At 44.1% G+C, this 21,143-nt stretch overlaps 1 protein-coding gene across 16 annotated transcripts in view; it reads left to right on the plus strand.

Annotated features, from left to right (window-relative positions):
* The window catches only part of garnl3 (GTPase activating Rap/RanGAP domain like 3), a 61,580-nt gene that overhangs the window by 11,953 nt on the left and 28,484 nt on the right, over positions 1–21,143 (plus strand). For 14 of the 16 annotated variants that reach the window (XR_008566618.1, XR_008566615.1, XR_008566616.1 and 11 more), the window contains exon 2: positions 9,077–9,146. Coding sequence is in view for 12 of the 16 variants with exons in the window: in XM_054758209.1 (XP_054614184.1) it covers positions 9,077–9,146 (70 nt within the window). In the remaining 4 variants the exon portion in view is untranslated. Of the gene's footprint in view, positions 1–2,611; positions 3,302–5,831; positions 8,921–9,076; positions 9,147–21,143 lie in introns of those variants that run through there. The other 2 variants (XM_054758212.1, XM_054758215.1) reach the window with 2 other exon arrangements.

Consider the following 21,143-nt stretch of genomic DNA (forward strand, 5'->3'; position numbering starts at 1 on the left):
GGAATACAAAATCAGATATTTCACTTATAATTGTGCAATGAATATATACCTGACTAAAATATTGCTACGTTTTACTTGGGAAAAAAACATGTCTTCACGAAGGTTCTCTTTTATTTATGTATGAATTTATTTCCATTATTCTGTCATCTTTTGAAGCGTTGATACACTTAATTGCTTTTATTTAAGTCATGTATATTTTTTGTATTTTGATGTATTTATTTATTTATTATGTCGTCTTTTGAAGCATGAATACACTAAAATACTGTACTTGTCCAAAGTGCATTTTAGGGGAATTGATGAAGAGTATGAGGAAGAACATAAGTGGGTGGAAAATAAAAATACAAGCAGGGAAAAAGACGGTGACATTGAATGCAAAGAATAAATACAGCAGAACCCACCTGTCTTGATTAATATTGATCATTGATCAGTGTTAGCAGCTAACGCACCACTGTCACAGAGCACTCATTAATGTCATGGATCTGGGGTCCACCATGGCAACGACAGGTCCTTTGATCTTATACGTGCACATGAATGGACAAACCGATGCGTGATGTGACAAACTCATATGATGCCACGCCGGACCAGAGAATCAACGTTTCAGTTTGTTGAGTTCAAAGCTTTGGGCCGACGAGAGCGAAATGCAAGGTGGGAACGTTGGGCCAGGTGTTAACAAGCTAGCAACTTCCGTAATATCCAACCAATACGTACTGTACTGTTCTAGGGCTGCAACTCATGATTATTTTCTTCCTCGATTCATCTACAGTTTGTTGTTTCGATGAATCGAGTCGAGGATTTACGTTTTTGAATCGGAAATGATTAATCGAATGCCAAAGTAGTTGGATGAATCACTGATAAATTGTTGCAGCTGCATACTGTTGGTAGCTTTACACGCCTGTGAGAAATGCCACCGTGCCCTCAAGGGTTGAGATGTGACCCACAAGGCCCCCACCCGCACCCACCCACCCATGCTGAGCAGAAACACCGCCACCTCGCCACCCCCGCCCCTCCTGGTTTAGGCAGCGTTGATGCAAAGGTCTCGTGGGCCAGCTCGTTGTCAGAATGCAACAGTGTGAGTGTGCGTGATTAGCCTCGGGGATCTAATTAGAGGCGGGGGTGTTGCGATATCTGGGGGAGGGCTGCTTGTAGGCTGATGCCGACGTGAGGGAAAACAAAGGCGCTATTTTCTCTGTCCCTTTTTTATTTCTTTCTTTTCTGCCAAGCTTTTTTCATCCAGGCTGTCATTGACGCACTTGAGTGAGTTATTAATAACAATTGTCACTTTGGTCAAATGCGTAAAACAGACAAGAAGAAGAAGAAGAAGAAGTCGTGTGTGCTGCTGTTGCTTTCGGTGTTTTCCAGTGACACAGACAAGGGGGGGTTTCTGTTGGTGAAATATTGATGAGCGGCCCGGTGGCGTGTAGCCTGAGACGAGCATTCCTGCAGGCGCTCCCTGCATCCGTGTGTGTGTGTGTGTGTGCGTGCGTGCGTGCGTGCGTGAGGAGACTGTGGCCTTTTGTGGAGGTATCAGATTTAACTGAGCTCACGTTTCATCTGTGTGTGTGTGTGTGTGTGTGCATGCGTGCGTGTGTGTGTGTACTACTGCCCTCACAAACACTGTATGTGTGTTTTTGCATACTGTATTCACATTCAAGTCATGTTGTCACACTCATGTTTTTCTTACGCCTGGCTGCCACGTGGAAGCCCCCCTTCCCTGACGAATCATATTTGTTTTATTTCTGTGCATTTTTTCCATGACTATTATTATTATTATTATTATTATTATTATTATTATTATTATTATTATTATTATTCCTTTTCTTATGTGTTGGGTAGATGAACAGGTGGGCATGTGCATTATGGGAGGATGAATGGAAGGATAAATGAATAGGTAATGGACAGACGGATGATGAATAGGTGATGAACGTATGGCGATGCGGTGACGTATGGGTGGATGGATGGCATGCTGGGAGGATGAATGCATTGGATGGAAGGGTGCATGAATGAAAAGCGCATGAGTGGCTGCATGGACTTGTGGGTGGGTGAATGGATGGGTTTGTTTGGAGAACGAATGCGAGTGTACGTGATGGAACAGCAGCTAGATGAATGGGTGAATACATGATTGGGAAAGTGGATGTACAGGTGGAACGGAGGGTGAATGAATGGATGCACGCCGGCCTGTCACGATAATAGATCAAAGGATAAACAGGTCGATAAACTGTTCACTCGGGTCACTCTGCATCCGTCTTGGTTCTATAATGGAATGAACGGAGAGAGTGAGACCTCATGTCATTCATCCTCTTTGTGGAGGCGGGGCTTACGAGTGAGTGGATCCAGCGTACGCTAGCTAACACGAATGAAGGCACAGGAGCGATGCCGAGCGATGCCGCGATGCCACAGGAGCCCCGCTGTGGGAGGATTTTGGTTTTAAACAGAATGAACAAGGTGAGCGCATGAACACAGACGTCCAACACGGACAGTTTTCTCAGACACAGCTGCAGGCCGCAAACGGCCCCCGGTCTGCACTTTGGACACCCTTGCTGTAGGAGGAAATTCTCTTAAGGAACAATTTGGTGGTTAAAAGTTGTTTTGTAACGACAGTACGACTTGTAATATTTAAATGTTTATTCATTTGAATAGTCGTCTTTTTTGTGTTTTTTAATCCAGAGCTCAGGAACCCCATTCATAAGATTTTGTTTTTTATTATTTCACTTCCTATTTGCTGTTCGGGATGAGGGGGTGTGCTTATCCAAACCCTGCCTGCGTCCTGACATCACTTCGGGCTCCAGGCGCGTGGAAGTGAAGAGAAGCTCGGTGTGGTTGACGATGATGTAACAGCTGTGTTGTTTTTCCACGTCTCGTCGCGGGAGAGAGAGCGGGAGTGGGGGGGAGGTCTTCGCTCCACTCTTGCAGTGCCTCCAGCCCAAAAGTGTCGTGTTCACACACACGCACCGTTGATGTGCAGCAGTGGATGTCGGGGGGGTCAGCGGGAGGGCGAGATGAGGCAGTAAACACGCACTCTTCCGCCTCGGCTTCCACAGCAGATCCAGAGCGGATTGGGAAGGGGGGGTTTCGTGTGTGTGTGGATCAGCTGCTGTCGGCGCCGCAGTGATGCTGCTGCTGTTGCTGCTGCCGCTGCGCGCTTAGCTGGAGAACCTGCGCCGGTGGATGAGGAGGTCCGGAAGGGGGACGGGCGGACCTTCTTTTTATTTGAGCACCAGTTTGTTGCAGGAGCGACACCGTGACGTGGGGACATGAACAGTGTGGAGCCAGCGTCCAACAAACTGTTGACTTTCAATCAGCGGTAAAAGCAAAGAGAGAATGTTTTCTTTTGCGAGCTTTGCATGGCACCTTGCATCTGTTGCATGCCCCCCCTCCCTGCTGCAGTTAGACGCGCTAATGTCCCCCGGGGTGTTCCTTACAGTCATTCAAGTTAATTCAATCTGCTAATCACCTGTGCCATGCAGCTTTCAAGCTGGATGAAGTTTTGTCAGCTTTTGTTGTTGTTGTTGCTACTGAAGTCAAGTGTTTTTATTCGTCGACACTTGTGGCGCATGCACTAATAATGTGGTGTCATTAAAGCAAAGTGTGAATTAGATGTACAGTGTGGCTGTGGCGAGTTGGTGGGAAATGAAGCTGCAGCAGGATGGAATTGATGATTCTATTGATTTGGCAATTGCCACAGCGAGGGGATTCAAAAAGAAGAAGAAGCTGGTTTTGGTCTGCATGACGCAGATGCTGTCGGACCACAGCTTATTGTCACCATACGGCTGTTTGTGTGGCAGCTGTGCATTAATATATACCGCACACATTTCGTTTATTTATTGACATCACGCCCATCAAGGGGTTTTAAAAGTGACAACACAATTGGGATACCCTACTTTCCCCCTGAAGTCAGTTCGTGACAATGGCGCATCCTAATTTTGGTCAATTTTGCATGTTAGGCCTGCAGACATCCAGGACATGCTCATTTCATCATTCTGCACGCAAGCAATAGAGAAAGTGTGCTAAATCACCTTATATTGTCTTGCTGGTCTCTTAAGCGGCGCTATTAAGGTGTGTTTCTGTACCATACGCTGCTGTGGGGGTGCCTTCAGGGTCTGCACCAGTGACAAAAGTAAAGCAACAAGAGCCTGCTCTTTTCCTCACTCGGAGGGAATTCAGCCTGTTTGAAGCCCAACACACTTTTAGAGTAAATGCGGTGGTATTTGGAGTCTTGTTAATCAGACATTGGGCGTAAGGGACGCAGGATTGTTACTGATCTGTCCTACGACAATCACAAATGTTCTAGGACGTGGGACAAAACCATTAAGGGAACATTTACAGCAAAAACAAGTAGAAATGATTGAATACGTTCATACGACAATGATGTTTTTGTTGTTTGCATTGCTGTCTCGTCGTCATCTTCCCGTTTTCCTTGGCAGTTGGCAACAGTTTGAAACGCGCTTGGCTGACACCTGCCGGACTTGAGGGACACCACAAGCTGTGACTGTACGTCGCAGGCGGTTAAACTTAGAATGATTAAGTGTGACTCTCGCGTTTGGTTTGAAAGGAACCAGCTCGTCACCTCCTGCCTGGTGAATGATTGACTTCTCACCAAGGCAGAAAGGCTCAAAACGGGCATTGGAGTCTTCCCGCTGCGGTTTAAACGTCGATTAAAATATCTCTTTGTTGGTGTTTTCACCATCAGAAGGCTTTTGTGCGCACATGAATCCGCCATATTGATGCTCGTCTCATCTCAGCTCAGGGACAAAAAGCAAAAGCCAAGTTGATAAAATGGTAACCACTCCAAAGCACCAGCTTCAAGAGCAAATGTGGAACTAAATGTCTTGCCTTTGAGTTAGGTCGCAGTCTTTTTTTGCAGCTTTCAGTCAACGGCAGTCGTATTTCCTTGCAATAGTTACTCGTTGTCTGAAGCAGGACACTTGGCAGTTGTCAGTTTTGGTCCAATGAAAACGGTCCAGTGTGAGCGCAGTCCAGGACCAAACAGGGGGGCCGAGACCGCCCGAGAGGTGAGTTTTTAGTCGGCTTGCAAGCGGACTCTGGTCTTGCCAAGCAATTTTCCTTGTGGATCAATGGCTGGATGAAGTCTAAGGCTGAGCTTAGTGAGGCAAGTGTGAGCACCGACAGAACAAAAGACCACATAGAATGTCACCAAAAGCAAGCGAAACCAGGCAATGGGTAGCAAGCGAGACCAGAAGCGTAAATACAGTACAATGGTACCTCGGTTCCAAAAGGTCAGACAAAAACCAAAACGTATGAAAACCAAAGCAATTTTCCTCCTAGGGATGAAAGAAAATCCAATCAATCCGTTCCAGACACCTAAAATTCTGAACAGAAAATACATTTTTTTAGAGAATAGAAAACAATTTGGCTGCACGGTGGCCTAGTGGTTAGCATGTTGGCCACACAGTCAGGAAGACCTGAGTTCGAATTTGCATGTTCTCCCCGTGCGTGCGTGGGTTTTCTCCGGGTACTCCCGCATTCCAAAAACATGCATGTTAGCTAAACTGTCCACAGGTGTGAATGCGAGCGTGAATGGTTGTTTGTCCATATGTGCCCTGCAATCGGCTGGCGACCAGTCTCTTGCCCGAAGTCAGCTGGGATAGGCTCCAGCATACCCTAGTGAGGATAGGTGGCATAGCAAAGGGATGGATGGATAGAAAACAATGTAAAATCATTATAAATGACCAATGGAGGATTTCAACGAGTTGGCCGTCTGACTAACAACATGACGACAGCAACAACCATGCAGACGGCGGCCGTGGCACAACCGTGGAAGGATACAGTACAGTGGAACCTTGGTCTTTTTGGTTAACACTGAAAATGTACGCCACAATTTTGCCTCAGCTTGTGTCATTCTCCGCGCACGTTATGAATACACTCCGTCTGTATTCTCAATCTTTTTTTCATCAGAAAACGTCTGTCCTTGGTAGCATCCGATTAGCTATCGAACAAAATGGGAAGTTGGTGCCATCAACTGTAAACTCTCAAAAATGTAAACACAAAGCACGTTTTTATAGTTTTATAGTTCTACTTGACATGCAGAAACAATTGTAAATGAATATAAATGACGAAAGAAAGGGACAAATGAACATTTCAGGTAACTTTTGCCTTTATTGAAGACGTGACTGTTCCCAAAGACACAATGTGGCAGCGAGACACCACAAGGATACCATCTTCCTGTTTTGTCACAAGTTCTTTTTTTAATTCAACAGTGTTTCTCACCTTCTTTATCAAAATACTGGCGCTTGTAACTTTCTTTGGCTCCATTTTGGGTTATTTAGGTGGGAAACACTGTTGAATTTAGGAAACAGGAAGGTGGTGGGTGGTGGTTGGACTCGCTGCCGCATGTCTTTGGGGACTCTCGCATGAGAAGAACCACGTCTTCAGCGACGGTAAAAGTAACCTTAAATGTTCATGTATCCCTTTCATTCATCATTGCTGTGTGTTTACATGCGTTTCCAATTGTTGTCTGCATGTCAAACTAAAAATACGTGTTGTGTGTTAACACTTTTGCCTTCCTAGATTCATTGGATTTACATGATTCCTTCTGGGTCCGTTTTGGTTATACAGTCAGACCTTCTGGAACCAGTTAATGACGCTAACCAAGGCTGCAGTGTAGTAATTTGCCGTGTGCAACATTGTTCGAAAACAGAGGCCAAATCATATGAAAACAGGGGCGTTGGAAAACGGAGGTTTGACTAGTTCAACATACCTGGGTCCTTTCGGCACAGGGGTGGTGTTGATGGTTGCAGCACATCTCCGGGAACCTCCTTGACGTATCGTATTGTACCGTATTGCGACCTCATGCACATGCTAAAGTGAGAGCATTGCAGTAGTAGGTCCCCTGACAATAATACAAGTGTAATGTAGCTTTTGGAAATTGTCGGACCGGGCCGGAGTACTGCGCTACAAGTGTGAACGCACCCTAAAATCTATTGGGTTCCTTGAAGAGGCTTTGTTATTTCCTACACTCGAAGAAGCAAACTAGTGATTTGGAAAATGCAAATGAAAGGTTTTTCGGATCAGCAATAGAGATTGTGTCCTGTTACAAATACATCAGAACTTTTCCAGACTTTCCTACTGAAACCAAAGCGCACCATAAAAACCTTTTTCATTAAAAGGTGGTCCTGTGTCACTTCATCACTTCATGGTCCAACCCTTTTTTACGACCATCTTACCCCTCTTCCTCCTCCTCAAGAGGACGGCTGAAGGGTAGGAAAGACCTGGGTGTCACTTGGGAAGGAGGAGTGTGAAAGCGGGAAAAGGAGAACGACTCGGGAACGAGCTGTCCGTCCGACCCGAGGAAGCCAGCACCCAAGGAGTGCTGAGGCGCACACGGACTCTAAAAGCCTGGAAGCGCACACGTACATTAGACATAAACGCCTGCATCTCCTGGAGAACAAACCTGGGCCGGGTGGGTGGTGGAAATGGAGTGTGGGGGGGATACAAGAAAATGAACACCATCATCTACCTGCAGCTATACAGGAATAATAGTCTCCTGCATGGACTCTTTTCAATCCATATGTTGAGCCTTTATGTTTGGATGTACAGTGGAAGCGCTTTCATTTATTCATGAAAATAAATGTGGGTGCTGTTTTTCCTCTCCAGTGTTGCACAACCAAAAATAGATAGATGCAGTCACTCGGGTTCGAGTATCCCGTAGCTCCCTGCTGATGCAGTCATCCCTCGTTTACAGTGATATGTGATTCAATGTTAATAAATGGAATATTTTTGTAGTTACATCGCATTGCGCAACTCTCATGCTGCAGGGACTCCAAACGACTGCTGGCTAGCAAGCTAACTGGTTAGCCTTGAATTTATTTCTTCTAAACTTCAGAAACCAAAAAATGTACTACTTCCGCACGGAATGAGAGGAGAACCTTTTTCGCTCTATCAGTACCATGGCTGACTTGGTGCAGGTAAGGTCATGTAAGCTAACGTCTTAATGTTTTGTGTGATTACTGCCGCCTAGTGGCCGGAATACCACACATCACTTGTATTTCAATGTTAGCCTAACAATAGGCTGTAGTCTACCACGACAGAGCCATCATTTGTTAATTCATTCATTTCTGACAAAAACATGAAGTGGTGAGGAAGCGATGTTGCGAGGGACGACTGTAGTTGCAAAAACGCAATTAACTGAGACTCCCATAAAAATATCTAATAAAGACTGGATTATGTTGTCGTGTCAAGACTACACCGGCTTGCTCCCGGCCTGTTCGCGTCGTTGGGAGCCAATTGGGAGCCGATTCATTTTTTTCCTCGTCTTTTTTCCTGTTGAAGGTGATCGTCATTGGTCAAGATGTGTGGCGGGGTCTCTGTGTCCACGCCGAGCGGGGGGGGCGAGGTTAAACACACGCTGTGGTGCTCTTAGAGCCAATTTGTTCGTGAGTAATTTGCAAGAGATTTGACCTATTTTGACCTAATTTGTCTATTGAGATGGGTCTTTGTTTTTGTATGTTATAACATAACACTTTATAAGATATTTTTGTAGCTCTTCGTTGAGGTCTCAATAAATCCATTTAAATAATAAACTGTTGGCCAAACTACACCAAAACAGCATCAGCAGACTCCACACTCAGTCAGGACTCATGTCGCGTTCGCAGTGGGTCAGAAATCACAAGACTTTTCAACATTGCAGCTGTGTGTGCCGTGTGAGTGACTTGGGAGGTCATTTCATTGTGAGAGACATCACAGTACAGTGACGGAACTCAAACACAACCCGAGGACCACCTGTATGTCTTTTCTGAGTGACGTTACTTGGTGCAAAAGGGCATGCCCACCAGTTCCCAGTGCATGGACGTATTGAGGTCGGCAGCCGTGTTTTATGTTTACTTTCAACTGGAGCACTTTGAGGTCAGACCTCAGAAGCGCCGAGTGGGATGGTCGCTGCTTCCTGGCAGTCTGGAACGCAGCGGTACGTATAAACAGCCTAGCGAACGAGTGCTCGCCACATGCTCATTTAAATCACATTAAAAAAGCATCACAGTCATGCGCCACTAATGAGGCAAAAAGCTCTTTTTGTGTTTGTTTGTTGGCGTTTGTATTCATGGAGCGTGTGTTTGTGTTGCAGCTCGGCCTCGGAGGACTTGGGCTGCAGGCGTGGAGACTTCAGCAGGAAGCACTACGGCTCTGTGGAGCTGGTGAGTCGTCTTTCTAGCCTCCACCCCTCCTTCCTTCCTCTCACTGTCTCTCTGCTGGGCTGGAGGACGGGCATCATAGGCTGGCCTGGTGAGTCATGATGCGCTGGGTGTGGTCCAGCGACATGATCGCTCCCGCTGTTGCCTCCTCCTCGTCAGCCTCCACGCTGTTTTTGTCTTGTTTGTTTGGATGCTCTTTGTATGGCTTAGCTGTTGAGTCACTGTTGCTACTTGAAGGGGGGTTCTTTTAGTGTGTTTGAAGGAGGGGCGTTCGCGCTGCAATCGCACTTCCTTGCAGGAGGCCTATCACGACTTTGGCTGCACCAGATTAGCGCTGAGGAGAAACCACATGCTGCCAATCAGCACCAGCAGACTGGCACTTCACTGTGTCTCTCCGTGTGTGTGTGTGTGTGTTTGTGTGTGTGTGTGTACACAAGTCACAGAGTGCTGAGTAAGAGTCAGGATGAGGTCACTGACAGCCTTACAGTGTAGCCGTCAGTCACAGAGCAGAGAGAACACTCGCGCGCACACACTGCAGCCTTTAAAGGACTTCAGTGGCATCTTGCACTCATTTCATGGCATTTGATGTGCTGCTTTAACAATAGCTCACTGGATATGCCGCCATGCCGTGTGTACGTGCATGCTGTGGTTGTCAACAGATGCAATCCTCTTAAAAAGTACAGTGGCTGCTGTAAAATGGGCAATTTTTTTAAATGTAAACTTATATGTACGAAATTTGCCCGTGGCGAATGCATAATGCTTAACCTTGCAAGGACATGACTGATTTACTGAAAAATGGCAAACATGCATGTGCAGCTCAGTAAATGATAATATGGTGCAAAAGTTATTTGATTTCAGGAGTTCAGTTCAGACGAAGAGCTCAGGAAGTTCTTGCATTAGCTGAAAGTACTGACACGATTCAAATAAGCAGTTAGAAGAGTCAACAATATTCAGCTTTTAAAAAAATATTTATTTTGTACATTTTTTCACATTTTATTTGATTTTACTTTTTTATTTTAGTTATGAGATACTGAATTTGAATTTTTTTTAAAGTTGCAATAAAAATAAGTACAGTAGTACCTCGCATAACGTAAACCTCCTTTTACGTAAATTCCACTGAACGTAAAGAATTTATGTCAATTTTTCGCATCGTATTACGTAAGGAATTCCATATAACGTAAAGCATCAAGTCCATGCAAGCGACGGAGAGACTAACAGAGTACACTTGGTGACGCCTTCTGGCTTCACGCTCTCATTGGCTGATTATCGGGGCACCGCCTACGCTCTCATCTCATTGGCTGATTATCGGGGCACCGCCTACGCTCTCATCTCATTGGCTGATTATCGGGGCACCGCCTACACTCTTATCTCATTGGCTGACTTGTCCAGTGCGTCCAAGTTTGTGTGTGAGCTCCTTTCCTCATTGTAGTGGCCACTGATCTAAAAAAAAGACTGGATCGAGCTTCTATTGTTTTATTTTTGAAGCCAATGGAAATTTGCGGCGGCCATCTTGGTGAGACCACTTTGCTGTGAGACAACAGTATGGCAACGCACTGGTAAAACTTCGATTGATCGTATAGCCACCAAAATCAACTGCTAAAGGTTATAACTACTCAGATTTATACGCTTTTGTGTCATTTATCAAGCTAGTAAGATGTATTTTAGCTTCGAGACGGACGAAAAATTGGCTGTGTGGCAGCCTGCAAACATTGTTTACGTACGGAATTTAAAGTCTATCTTTGTCTAATTATTTTCCTACGGTAAACCATTATTTTTTTTTATCTCAGGATAAGGTTAAGGCAGGAAGAAAGCAGAAATTTTGTCACATGTCTTCTACCTTTGCGTGAATCATGTGTGGTATCAGAATGAATGTAACTTGGTAGTTGTGGTAGCTTTTAAAAAAGCTGTTTTTTGGTACAAAAAGACATTAGATAAGTGCAAATACTCAAAGCCTACTGTAAAAAACTGCATAGAAATAATTTTATCATTGATTGCTAGGCTAGGCACCAAAAAAAGGCCTAGTTGTTACAGGAAGGTGTAACTAGAAAATTCTTGCAAAACCACCCATCAAAGTTCATACTTTAACTTTTGGTTACATTTCGAGAACTTTTCAAAGCAAAGCCGTTCAAGTAGTGGCACATATATCAGGTCAAAAAAAGGTGCCAAGTAAAAGTACTTACGAGTGGAAGGTTCTTGGGAAGTGCTTTTTAAGTTGTGTTTCCTCATCCTCGCTTCCTTCACTGGCACTCCTGATGTTTTTGATGATTTTTCACTAATTCTGCGTTCGTATACCAGCACAATCACAAAGCTGTGGCGCGTAAGGTGGTCTCACCAAGATGGCGGCGATCGAAAAAATCTGGCTTCAAATTTTGGCGCGTGAAAACAATAGGTTGCTCGATCCAGTCTTTTTTTTAGATCAGTGGTAGTCGCCCTTAAACTAGTTTGCACGCATTGAAATTTCTTCTTAATTTGTTTACTTTTCTTTGTGTTAAAATGAGCGGAGTCATGGGCCCTAAACCAAGTGGAAGTGAGAAGAAAAAAAGGGAAAAGTTGTCGATGGAAACAAAGCAGGAAATGATCCAGAAGCATGACGGTGGTATGAAGTTAAGTGATGTTGCTAGACTATACGGCCGTTCCCCATCGAACATTATACCTTATTTACCTTATTTTATATTGGAATATTACTCTACTATGTTTATGCTGTTTTCTTATATTTTCCCACCATATTTGGTGGACTTTGAATATTTTGAAGGCCCAAAGGTGTGACTTTGGGAAGATCTTGGAACGGATTAGGCTATTTACATGTATTTTACGCTTCGTATAACATAAAATCCCTCTCACATAAAGGTTCTTGGAACAGATTATTTACGTTGTAGGGGCGTCTACTGTAGCTGTATTATTCAACAATATCCATGTTTTTTATTTTTATTTATTTATTTTTACAAATTTTCACATTTTATTTTATTTTACAATTTTTATTGAATTTATGAGATACTGAATTTTGATTTTTTTTATTATCTGTACGTATAGTATTTTTAAAACAATGCTTTTTTGATATATTTCACAATGTCTAGAATGTGAGGTATCGCGTTTGAATTAAACAAAAGGATGAACTTTTCAAAGATATTCAAATTTGTTGAGCTGCACTTGTTTATTTATTTATTTCACTTTTTGACTTGAGGTCATTTACAACAAAGTAGCAACGGTTTTATGAGCTCAGGGTGCACAGTTGGCATCAAACTTTGTTTTAGGCATGTCGTGTAATCACTAGAAATGACGTCATTTTTAAGAATCAGTTGTTTATCCCTCACATTTTCAAGCAATTAAGGCACAGTGGAGTGCAGTACTTGGCTGCAGCCAGCAGGGGCACTTTTAATTCCGTCGAGTTTGCTGTCTTTGTGACGACAGAGACAACCATGCTACAACTCCTCCATTATGTTGATTGATATACAATCAATAATAATTAATTTATATGCTTATGTACATTTAGATAGATATTTGTATCCATTGTGATGCTTATCATTCTGGAAAATAAGCAATTTATACATGATGCACCATTTCTTTCTACAGTATATCGCTGCCATTATGTGCTTGTTTATGGTAAACTGTAACTTGGATTGTGAGGCACTCTCTGTCGTGTATAGGGCTCATACAAAGTGTGTTTGTGTGTGTGTTTGTCGGTGTCACACAACACGTGGTGAGCAGAAGTCTGCCCACTCCAGTCTGAGACTTTTGCCTGGACTGTCACTTTGGATTTATCCCATCCTCCGGTCCACTTGTGGGTCTGTGTATGTATGTGCGTGTGCATGTGCGTGTGCATGTGCGTGTGCGTGCGGTGTGTGTGACACCCGAGAACGCCTGCTGAGCCGGGCCGCACCACACGCCCGACCATGTATCAGTGCGCTCTCTTCTCGTTTGGCTCCTACGCGGTGCCGATGTTTAAATGTCGACACAACCGTGAGTGTTCTCTTGCGGCGAAGATTGCTAACAACAAAACATGCCCGCTAGCATCAACAAAGCAGCAAATCAGGGTGCACGTTAGTCAGAACAGCTGAGTTAATTGCCGTCATGTTTTTCTAAAAGGAAAATAAAAACGATGGGCAAGCAACCACTTAAGTTGGCCACACTGCGGGGAAAACTCTTACAGTCTGATGAGACGGAAAGCAAAAATCAATTGGTTTTCATTTTAAAACTCCGCAAATGAAATTGCTTTTGACATCACTGAAGGAATTGATACGTTTTCCCGGTCATGTCATGCACAGCCACTCATTACCTCCACTCTGTTCAACCATAACAAATTACCGCCCATGAATCAAGTGGCATATGCAAGCCGCACTCAGGAGACTTCATAACGCATCTCATATGTGGACGACATCCGTGTTGACAATATAGCCACAAGTGAGTCGGACTGCGCATGAAAAGGAAACGAAAGACAGGAAGTGTTTCTTCTGTCATGCATTTAAATAAATACAAGTGGTCAACAAAGGTGAAGTAACCGCCGCGCAGGCGAACGGGAGTGGATCTCTACCTTCGTACCGCCATGCTATGCAAGTCTTTTGGAGCGCTACATAAACCCTTCCACATCGCAACCCAACCCCAGACCGGCGACAGGGCCTAGAAGGCAGAGCTTGGACACACTCCTCCGTCGCCTGGCAACGCCTTGCCTTCCTGGCGAAAAACATGCATGGGTGCCCAAAGTGTGGCGCGGGGGCCATCTGTGGAAGGTGGCTCATCGCAGGAATAAAACAAACAATGAGCTGGCATTGTTCAACTACAAGCTGGAGCTGTTAGATGACCTATTAAAGGACATATTGCATTATTATGTTATTATTATTCTTTATTATCACAACAGTGGGGTATTTGGTCTCAGAAGATGTTGACAATATTGTTTAGCGTCTGTGGGATAATAAACGTTTCAAAACGGACCTGCATTGTTTTGCGACACGGTTAAATAAAAACGTTTATTTATCCAGTCTTATTTTTTTCATTGTGCTTTTCTTAAAATGTGAAAATCTCATCTCGTCTCGTGGAGATGATCTCGTGCATCGTGTCGTCTTGTGAGTTGGGTGTCTAGTATTAAATATAAAGTAGATTTTGGAATATGTGGATGGTGGGAGAGCAGATGAAAAGTGGGTATGTTTGGACACAATAAGATGTCTGCCAGTCAGTCTTTTTATTATTTTTTTTATTTCCTGGCTTCTTTCCGATTTAGTGCTTGTGTTTTATTGGAATCCACATGCGACCGCTTAGAAACCTCCTTCATTTGTCTGTCTTGTTCTTTCCATTTACTCTGGTCTCCACCGTCCAAATAAAAATGGAGAAAACAAAATTTACCTCCATAAATTGCTGAATTAATGAGAGCAAGGAAGCAAATATGGGTGTCTGCCCCCCACCCCAACCTCCCCAACTCCTACTGAGATACATAACTAATCTCGTAAAGGCAGACGATGCGCGGCGCCTTGCTGCGATGCTCTGTGGTCTCAGGCTTGGTCGCAGCATCTGCCCCCGCGGTTTTAGCCCCTGCAGTCACAACAACTAATACGGTTTGTGCAGCAGTTCCACGCTAGTCCTGTAGGGGGCTGTGATGAACATGTGACGGTGTGCAGTTGTCCCTCGTTGACAGCGGTTAATTGTTTCCTGACCCGACTGCAATAAATACATTTCCGTGATATAGGATACAATGTTCTATCCATCCATCCATCTTCTATGCCGCTTATGCTCACTGGGGTCGCAGGGCACATGCAGACAATCTCCACACAGAGCTGCCCAACGGAGATTCGAACGCAGATTTTCCAAATCTCTTGGCTGACATGCTAACCACTAGGCCACCCGGATTCACTGTTAATAAATGAAATATTTAGCATGGAAATCCTTTTTCTGACTTTAAAAATACATTTTTTAACATTACAGTATTAGAGCCCTGTAGTTATAATATCACCCCTATGGTCACCACGACACTCCTATTATTCAGCGTTTACACCGGATTGCACAACTATTATGCTACAGGGACTCTAGACAGAGCTGACCTGTTAGCCTCAACTTTATTTCTTCTAAACTGAAGAAAGGGTTTCAAACGGAGTTGGGGAAAAGGCCAACGTAAGAAGCCACAAACTTACCACTTCCACACGGAATGGGAGGAGAACCTCTGCATCCATGGCTGGCTCCATGGAGTGCAAGGTGGGGTAGTGTAATGGATAATAGATAGATGTCTCATCCATCCAACATCACTGCTGACCAGTGTATACTGAATACTAATATGACTGCATTTCAACATCATCACCAAACATCATTTATTCATTCATTCATTTCTGAAAAACTGCAAAATAGCGAGGTAACGATAATCGAACGGCGACATTGCGATGGACGACCATATCAGTGCTATCTGAAGTCTCCACAGTTCTCTAAAAAATCTATTGCTACATCTCGGGTATCATCCTCGGTCCATGGCTCCACCTCGCTACAAACGTTTGTCGAAAGTGGGAATGTAGTTTCCGCCTAATCCCGTACACAAACCACAGCCACGGTGAAGAAAACACGCCCCATGTGCCATCATTCACATGCAACACACCTCCATGAGAATGCTTTTATTAGCCTCAAAGGCGTCGTGTGGTCACTGATGGAGGGCAAGTGAGTCATGCCGCTTCTGATGATCTCACACCCGCCTCGCCGTCGGTCATCTCGTAACATTTATCCCCGTATTCTCAGTCCGTCCCCTCCCACCCGAAGGGCTGTGAGCGTGCATCGACAGGCCGGCGATGAGCTCAATTACCGAGCAGATGTCACCAAATGTATCGATTCAGGGCCCGTCCGCACACTCGTTCTCCCGCGTGTGTCACGCTTTGTCGCCAGGCCCCATGGGAAATCAGCCGCTAAATTGTTAAGTCCTGCCCTTAAATGGTTGACTGTTTACTACGCAAGTGGGTCAAGGAGGGTGGGCGGCCATTATTCTTTTATCAGTCTGCTTTTTGCCGTCATCAGGCGCTCCCGGCAGTTCCTCACTTTAATCATCTGGACACCCGTCTCTTTGTCTCTGGTCTGGTCCCTTCACGCCGCTTTGTTCAAGGTGCCCCAGCCTACATTTGCAACTTTCCACACTTATGTATATGTTTCAAATGTTGTACTCGTATTTTACATGACGTGGACGTGCCATATCATGAAGTTGGTGTGTTTTCTTTTCTTTCTTTTTTTTTCAAAAGACAACCACTTTAAACGATTTTGACTGATCTTTCAAGGCGCACAGATTATTGTGTTGTATGGTTATATAAACATGGAACCTACCAAAACAAACATTACACTCCCGTCTTTCATCAGGAAAAAAAAGTTTGTCTCTACCTTTTTGCGTTCTTTAGTAATCAGCAGTAGAACATAGGTAAGTTTCAGGAAAATATGAGTTCCTAACTAAAAAAGGGAGAAAAGCAGCTTTTTGTCAAAAGATACATTTCAAGCATAACTTTCACTTTGACACACATGTTTTTGCTTTTGTGACAGCTCACATATGTAAACAACTATACCAACATAAACAACACAAAAAAGCCTTCTTCTACATCAAAATAACAATTTATTTACAAATGTAACACCATTTACAATTTCACATTTGGAACTAAACTGTGTGTGCCCACCTGTGCATGCACATGTGTGTGTGTGTGTGCTTGCATAAAAATGTCCCTGCAGTGCGTAACCTTCTGCATGCTACACTCTTGCACGCTCTCTCACTTCCTCCTTGCTGTCGCGTGTGTTTTTACATGCCGAGGTCTTATCAAATGCACTTCTGCCACCTTGTGGTCGTTTTCATGGCTTCTTTTACTGTGCAGTTGTGTCATCACCCCTTTTTGCCTCTCCTGCCAAAAAGACGTCTTTGGGATTGGGCTTTGGGGTTTATAAAAAGACATAAATACTGCATTAGTTGGTATTTGTTATGTTATCGTTATTTGTTTTTGAATTTTTCATTATGACCTGCTTCCTTTGAAGACATGTCACTGCCTGATAGCCATTAGCTGTAACCGCTTGAGGGGGGCGTGTTTCTGAGCTTTTGCCTGACCAATTGCAACAGAGTAGGCGTGGTCACGGGAGGAGTTTTTTTAGCCAAGAGAAGAACAATGCGATTTGCACTTGAGATTTATGGAGTGTCTTGTTAAAATAAACTTAGGATAGTGCCCCACTGCGATCCACTATCACTTTAAAAGCACAGCACCTTCTTAACCCCAGCCAAGCACACAAGCAGAAGGTAAGAGAGGCCAACGACATCAAATGGGAGCACAAATGCAGCCCCTAAAGGCAGCCATCTATGGTTTGGTTTGGTATAGTTTAGTTTATTTGAACATGAAGATTACAATGAAATACATGTCATGAATCATCCTTTCACAGTTCCACATGTTCAAAAGGAGTAGGAAGGAGCAAAGCTGATTTAATCCAACCCCCCATCCATTCCACATCTTGTACAGTACATATTATTCACTTCCTGCATTCCATTATGGCTGTTTTTTTTCTGTCACCGACCCTAATGAGGAGAAGCGCTATAGAAAATGGATGGATGGATTGTAGAGAGGTTCTCAGGCTGTAAGATCCAATCTATTTCTTCTTTAAATGAGGAGGCATGTCCAGACAGTGGTGTCAAATGACGATCATTACGATACAACGCTCTGCCCGTCAACGATTTTTGTTTGGGTGGTATCACCTTCGTTAGCATCCCATTCAGCGGTAATGATGTTCCCACCTGAAACTGTGCCTTGTTTATCTGCTAGAGGCTAAATGATTGAATTGGAAGGGATGAAAGGACAGCATTGTACAGTATGTGGGAGACAGGTGGCGCCGCAGACCTCCCCCTCTGTTCAGAGACAGTAGATGGCTTCCCTCACTCCTCTTTCAAACCATCGGTCTTCTCTGTCCAGAATGTGTACATTTTTGTCCTCAAAAGTGTGCGCTTTCTGCTTGAGATGCCGGTAGACCGCAGAGCCTTGAGCTGAAAAGTTTGGGAAGCGCACAGGCCAAGGAAGACGTCAATCAATTTCGGTGTTTATCTGGTTTGAGGGATTAATTGCCACTTCTCAGCGTTACGATCTGCCTGCATTGGGGGCAAAAAGACGCTTTGTATTGCACATTACCGCCACCTGCAGGACTGCAGGAGTACCGTGGTGATTTTTCACAAGACAAGGTTATTCTGCCTTGGCACATCCAGGCCCCCCCTCCTTGGACCCAAGGGAGTCATGGGAGTGGTGAGGCTTTTTCTTGTCTTGCATAATTCAAATGTGGAATCTTTATTCCTGTGTGTATCGTCTCCAATGAAGCCCTGAAGCTGCAGCAAGCAGTCTTTCATATGAAAAAGGGACAACAGCACTCTGACATAAAATGTACATTATTTTCTGCTGGCAGTGACATCTAACAGGGAAGCATCGCCCAGTCAGAGCCGCGCTGGCTTCCCCTCCATTATCCTGCGATTAGATGCTTAATGTTGCACGAGGCGAGAGCGATGGAGGGAGATGGGAGTGGATGGGTGGGGGTGTGGGGGATATATGTGGCTTCCCCGTGCACTTTGCAGTTTGTAATGGAATAGCATAGCTGACTGGAGGTGCAGACTCAGGCGTGCGCGGGAAGCAGCGCACCAGTCTTTGTTTCCTGTCGCCTATTAATGAATATGCATATGAAAGGATGAGGAGGCAGCGCCTTCCTTATTAGATGCAGCCTGCCACCTGCCTGCCTCCATTGACAAGACCGTGTCAGTCATTGTGTACAATGAAGCTTGTTGCTGCATTAGGCTGGGGGGGTGGCGTCTATGGAAACAGTAAAGGGTGCAGTGCATGGCGTCAGGCCAAGTTTGAAACAAAAGTCACCCAACACTTGGTGATGGCAGCATCAGGCCTTGGCTTTGTTTTTCCACCTGGAGTTAAAAAAATAAAAAATAAAAAAAAAGCTTCTAAATCAGGGGTGTCCAAACTTTTTCCACCGCTTGAAAAATGCAAGGGCCACTTTGATGTTTTGGAAAAAAATGTAACCCCCTTTGTGATGTAGGTGAAAAACCATATTTTTAGTGTCAACTTTGCTCCTATTTCCCGTTTTTGCTGGGGGTTTTTTATTTTCCAAATATTGGAAAATTAAAATACAGTAGTACCTCGCATAACGTAAACCTCTTTTTACGTAAATTCCACTGAACGTAAAGAATTTATGTCAATTTTTCGCATCGTATTACGTAAGGAATTCCATATAACGTAAAGCGTCAAGTCCGTGCAAGCGACGGAGAGACTAACAGAGTGCACTTGGTGACGCCTTCTGGCTTCACGCTCTCATTGGCTTATTATCAGGGCACCGCCTACGCTCTCATCTCATTGGCTTATTATCGGGGCACCGCCTGTAGGTGTGACTTTGTTCCCATAATAGTTTGGCTTTATTTTTGTAATGTTGTAACTTTTCCCCAACCTAATTTTCTCAGAATTACAACTGTATTCATTGTTTTGGTCGTGACTCTTTAAAAAACAGTGTATTTCTTTGATATTTCAACTTTTTACTACTAAAATGAAGTTATTTTCTTCCTCATAATATTCTGACATTATTCTTATAAAATACATTTTTCTCGTTAGATTACAACTTTTTTCACGCAATGTTTTCAGCTTATTCTTCTAAAATTACTGCAGATTTGTCTATTTTTGCTGTTGTTTTTGTTTAGTTTTTTTGTTAAATTGTATTTTTAGAATGAGCCGCGGGCCTCAAATGGCCCCCCTACCACACTTTGGACACCCCTGTTGTAAATAGTCCAAATTCGATTCAAATCCTGACGAAAGATCTTCAAGCAGGTATCCAAACATGTGTGATGCTCAGCCTCCTTCCCAAAAAGGCGGAAAGATGTCATCAAAGAAAGTGTTAGGCCTCTTTTCCACAAAATGGACGCATCACACATCATCACATGCGTCCAGTGGGATACAGTGGGTCCCTGCATATTCGCGATTCAGCACTCACGGCACCGCAAATTCTCTGGTTTCTTGTCAAAAATGTTTTTTTTTCTCAATTTTCTCAAAATGGGTGGTTTTCCCACAGAAAACATTCACCCTGAGTAGGTCATGATTCATAAATATGTGACAACGCAGGTCAAATGTACGGCACACATGTACCACAAAAAAAAACAACACCATTTTTAATGATAATGTTTTTTCTTCAAGCGAACACACCATTGCTGTGAGACTGAAACGTGAAACTTGTCTGTTCATCGACCATCTGACATTATCATTCATCAGTGGTGACTAGCCATAATCCCAAATCAGAGGAGCGAGCAGGAGGGTTTGGAGGGGGAGGAGCGAGAAGTGTCTCAAAAATAGACATTTTTACAGGTGTCTCAATTACTGTTGTAGCGATCTACAGTATTGCTACAGCTGCTCTTCACACAGCAACACGGCATTTCACAGTCGTATCGTGAGATGCGACCGAAGAGGTCGGGGCCGAAAAGTGGGACACATGCTGTGGCTGAATTGGCGCGCTTCCGCACCGACATTTCCTGTCTTTTGAGTGCATGAGTGTGGCCATGTGCAGGAGCGCAAAATGCCGTCAGGATGTTGCACTCAAAAAGGTGAGTGTGCAGTGCTGGACGTAGCGGAAGGGGAGGGACTAACTTGAAATAATGGCTGCTGTTGGTGTTTTTTTTTATTTGTTTTGCGTGCAAATCTACTGTAGTTGGATAGTCTATCAGTAGTTTCATTACTGGACAATTGAAAAGTAGGGGAAAAGATGCTTTATGGGGCGTTGATGCTCCGTCAGGTGGTTGCAATTCACCATTAAAAAGGAGAAATAAATATTGTGATTATCATTTCTGGAAAGTGCCAAAGGACAGTGATGGATTTGGGTCAGTGAGTTTATGGACAGAAGTATTCCTGTACTGCAGAACCCTTTCACACAGGCATTGTCCCACCTCTTATGCTACCTGCCGAGGTGCAAAATTGCCAGGTCGAATTCGCCCTCCCACTCTTGGTCTCGGTCATTTTTATTATTTTTTAAAACCGGGGCTTTACTTTCAGGGTT

The sequence above is a fragment of the Dunckerocampus dactyliophorus genome, chromosome 17 (genome assembly GCF_027744805.1).
Source record: "Dunckerocampus dactyliophorus isolate RoL2022-P2 chromosome 17, RoL_Ddac_1.1, whole genome shotgun sequence".
NCBI lineage: Eukaryota > Metazoa > Chordata > Actinopteri > Syngnathiformes > Syngnathidae > Dunckerocampus > Dunckerocampus dactyliophorus.